The sequence below is a fragment of the Atta colombica genome, unplaced genomic scaffold (genome assembly GCF_001594045.1).
Source record: "Atta colombica isolate Treedump-2 unplaced genomic scaffold, Acol1.0 scaffold183, whole genome shotgun sequence".
Classification (NCBI taxonomy): Eukaryota; Metazoa; Arthropoda; class Insecta; order Hymenoptera; family Formicidae; genus Atta; species Atta colombica.
Genome location: NW_017259275.1, coordinates 525,680 through 529,546, shown reverse-complemented (window position 1 = coordinate 529,546; position 3,867 = coordinate 525,680). Strand labels below are relative to the sequence as shown.

General features: G+C 30.2%; 1 protein-coding gene across 1 annotated transcript in view; it reads left to right on the top strand.

Annotated features, from left to right (window-relative positions):
* Positions 1 to 1,062: 1,062 nt before the first annotated feature.
* Positions 1,063 to 3,867, top strand: part of LOC108686475 (DNA polymerase delta catalytic subunit) — a 6,426-nt gene continuing 3,621 nt past the window's right edge. Inside the window, exons 1-8 of the mRNA XM_018191807.1 lie at positions 1,063 to 1,231; positions 1,639 to 1,738; positions 1,872 to 1,983; positions 2,234 to 2,406; positions 2,691 to 2,950; positions 3,053 to 3,279; positions 3,362 to 3,528; positions 3,608 to 3,853. Coding sequence (XP_018047296.1) covers positions 1,170 to 1,231; positions 1,639 to 1,738; positions 1,872 to 1,983; positions 2,234 to 2,406; positions 2,691 to 2,950; positions 3,053 to 3,279; positions 3,362 to 3,528; positions 3,608 to 3,853 — 1,347 coding nt within the window. The 5' untranslated portion in view covers positions 1,063 to 1,169. The remainder of the gene's footprint in view (positions 1,232 to 1,638; positions 1,739 to 1,871; positions 1,984 to 2,233; positions 2,407 to 2,690; positions 2,951 to 3,052; positions 3,280 to 3,361; positions 3,529 to 3,607; positions 3,854 to 3,867) is intronic.

Sequence of the window (3,867 nt, the reverse complement as noted above, 5' to 3'; positions counted from 1 at the left end):
TAGAATATGGAGAAAGTGACAATCGATTCGAAGACAGGGTGCGAACTCTTCCAACATTAAAATGACAGGATGTACCCTGTTCCCTGCTCGAATCGCAAAAAATGTGAAATTGAGAATTATCGCGGTATTTATATGAGCCGTCAAACGCTCATGGGCGAACCCCACCACTCGCATGCCAGCCAATCAGCGCGATGCTTCGCTGCTTATTGGATCGCATTAGCTTTCGAATGTGGTATATAAACGCTACACGCAAGAAATTTCACAATCAGTCTTTTTCGGAATTTAGAGCAGTTCGTCTATAAAGCTAAAGAAGTCTGTATGCATTCGGCAAGCGTTTTTATGATGTTATTATGCTTTTACATGTAATATATTTAGTGCATAGTTCGCGTTACGTATACTGTAGAATTTTAAACATAAAAGAGTATTTTGAATATGGAAATTATATTTTTTTCAAAAATTAAAAACCAATTAGAATAAATAAATAAAGGCTATCGAAAAAATTATATGAAAGAAAAATCGAACTTATAAAATAATAAACAATTATAAATTGTGAATCATTTCGCGCAAGTATAGAAATATACTTATTACTTAAAGTTCTATAATAAAATTTTAAATCAAAATATCAAATATAACAATACTATTCCAGTTATATATAACTGAGTTTTATTTTATTGTTAGGTATTAAATATAGTATGATAATAATCATTACGCTCACTTGTGTATGAAATGAAAACATTAAATTTTTTGTACAATATAATATATGCAGCATTGGAAAATGAACTTGAATTATATTAAATATATAATTATTTGATTATTAAGTCCGCATTGTTACACTTTAAAATACATGAAAATATGGAAGAGTATCATCAGAGAGAAACTTGAGAAAAAACATATTGTTGTAGTTAACATCCACTTCTTCAGAGGCGGTAGTGCGCAGCAGCATTTTGTAGATACAGATTTTGAGCCGTCAGTCCTCTCAGGTTTCTCTCTGATGATACTCTTCCATATTTTCATGTACTTTATGTACTTAAAGTGTAATAGTTGCGGACTAATAATCAAATTGCGCGGATTGCGCCACAAAACTATTCCCGCCTTTCTTCATATAATTGACGAGTTCAGCTTCTTGTATTTTATGTTTCGCATAAGTTTTATATGTCACAACAAAAGACATGAGTAAAGTAAATCGAAAACCATTTTCAGCACCTTCGGCAGCGAAGAAGTCCAAATTTAGGTAATTATTTGTCTTGCTAGTAAAATCTAATGCTTGTTAACCTCTACGTTTCTGTCCACATTGTATTTTTAGCTATTAACAATTCATCGTAATACTATTACTATTCATTAATACTTTTTTAATATCATTTAATTGAATAAATATGCTTGCTTTATATTTATTTATCTGAATCTAATATTTAGTATTATTTAAGAAATGTATTTTTCTTTCTATATATACAATAAATTTAAATAAATATTTATTGTTATTTTATGTTTTAATAAAATTTTGTCTTAAATACAAATTGACTGATTTGTATTTAATTACTATGATTTGAAAAATTACAAAATATTAAATATGTACAGTATCATATTTTTCTTGTGTGATATAATAAATTTAAAAATTTGTATATTAATTTTATCAAATAGAGATGAAGATGAGGAAAAGCCTAGTTCATTTGAGGCAGAACTGGCCATTATGGATCTTGCAGATGAAGATTTTTTAGATGAGACACTGTTAATTGGAGAAGTATGTCTAAATCGTATTTCGTTAATCTAAAATTAATTTTCTATTTAAATAAACGTACCATTTATATCTTTTATGGTATATGTGATAATACAGATTTATTATTCATTCATTAATAATTTTATTTTATATATAGGGACCTGAACAAGAAAATACATCTGCAAAATGGAGCAGAGCTCCTCCACCGCCTTTGAATCCAAAGATTGATACATTGTCATTTCAACAAATTGAAATTGATCATTATATAGGTAATAGATGTGTTCAAGTTGACAAAGCGGCTAGCCTGCTCGTCAAACAAATGAATATAATTAATTGTTACTTATAGATCCAAGCAATTACATTCAATCCTTCAGCGAGCAGGCTAACAGCTTTGTCTGGTTTGAATACGCCCAATAATGTATTTTTAAGTATATATATATATATATATATTATATTTAAAAAGCACAAGTCTATTAATTAAAAATATATCAGTATTGTAAAATTTATAATTGTACATAGGTAAACCTCTTCCTGGAATGCCAGGTAGTAAAGTAGGACCTGTACCGATAATGAGAATGTTTGGTGTTACGGAACAAGGAAATTCTGTCTGTTGCCATGTCCATGGTTTTTGTCCATATTTATTTGTATCAGCACCATCAAATTTTACAAACGATCACTGCAGGCCATTCAAAGTATGTTTATTTTAATCAAAAACTTGTGTTGATTTGTGTTTTGATAGCGCAGCAGCATTTTGTAGATACAGATTTTGAGTCATCAGTCCTTTCAAGTTTCTCTCTGATAATATTCTTTTCTATTTTCATGTACTTTAAATGTAACAGTTGCAGACTAATAATCAAATTGCATGGATTACGCCACAAAACTATTCCCACCTTTCTTCATATGATTGAGGAGCTCAGCTTCTTGTATTTTGTGTTTCGCATAAGAAATAATTAACTCCAGAATTTCTTGAATATAGGAGGCTCTTAATCAAGCTGTAAAGAAGGATATGAAATCAAATCCAAATAATATACAAGATGCTATCCTAGCAATTGAGTTAGTCCATAAACAATCGATGTATGGATATGGAGGAAATGATAAGTTGCCATTTTTGAAAATTACAGTGGCAGTCCCAAAATTGATAGCACCTTGTAAAAGATTATTAGAACAAGGCACAGTGTATACTGCATTCAATTATCATTATAGAGCGTTTGAGAGTAACATCGATTTTGATATCAGGTAGTGTAGACATATAACATTATGTATTATTATTTATATATGTTACATTTTTATCAAAATTACAACATTAATTTTTTTTATATTTGATTATTTAAATGCAAGATTCATGGTTGATACGTCAGTAGTTGGTTGTTCTTGGATTGAATTACTACCAGGAAGCTGGAAATTACGTGGCCAGTATGGACACATGTTGGAATTAACTACACGATGTCAATTGGAAGTGGATGTTGCATGGGATGCTTTTGTAACTCATGCACCGGAAGGGGAATGGTCAAAAATAGCTCCATTCAGAATTCTTAGTTTTGATATTGAATGCGCTGGACGCGAAGGTAATTATTGTCATTGCTTTTTCTCTTTTAAATTTGATGTTTTTTTATTATACATGAATTTAATTATAAATCCTTTCTGCAGGTATCTTCCCGGAAGCAAAACATGATCCTGTGATACAAATTGCTAATATGGTCATAAGACAGGGCGAGTCTGAACCATTTTTAAGAAATATTTTCACTCTTGATACTTGCGCGCCTATCGTCGGTTGCCAAGTTCTGAGCTTTGAAAAAGAAAGTTTAATGTTAGAGGTAAGTTAATTAAATCGTAGGAAAAGTATCCAGTATGTAATCAATTGTCTATATTAATGATATTATTTTATTTTGCAAGAAATGGGCTGATTTTGTGCGACAATTAGATCCTGACATTTTCACAGGGTATAACATAAATAATTTTGATTTTCCATACTTAATTAATCGTGCGCAACATCTCAATGTTAAAAACTTCAACTTTCTTGGTCGAATAAAAAATATAAAGTCTGTAATCAAGGATCATGTACTACAAAGTAAACAGCTGGGTCGTCGTGAGAATAAATCGATTAATTTTGAAGGAAGAGTTCCGTTTGACTTATTGCTAGTAAGAAAATTTAT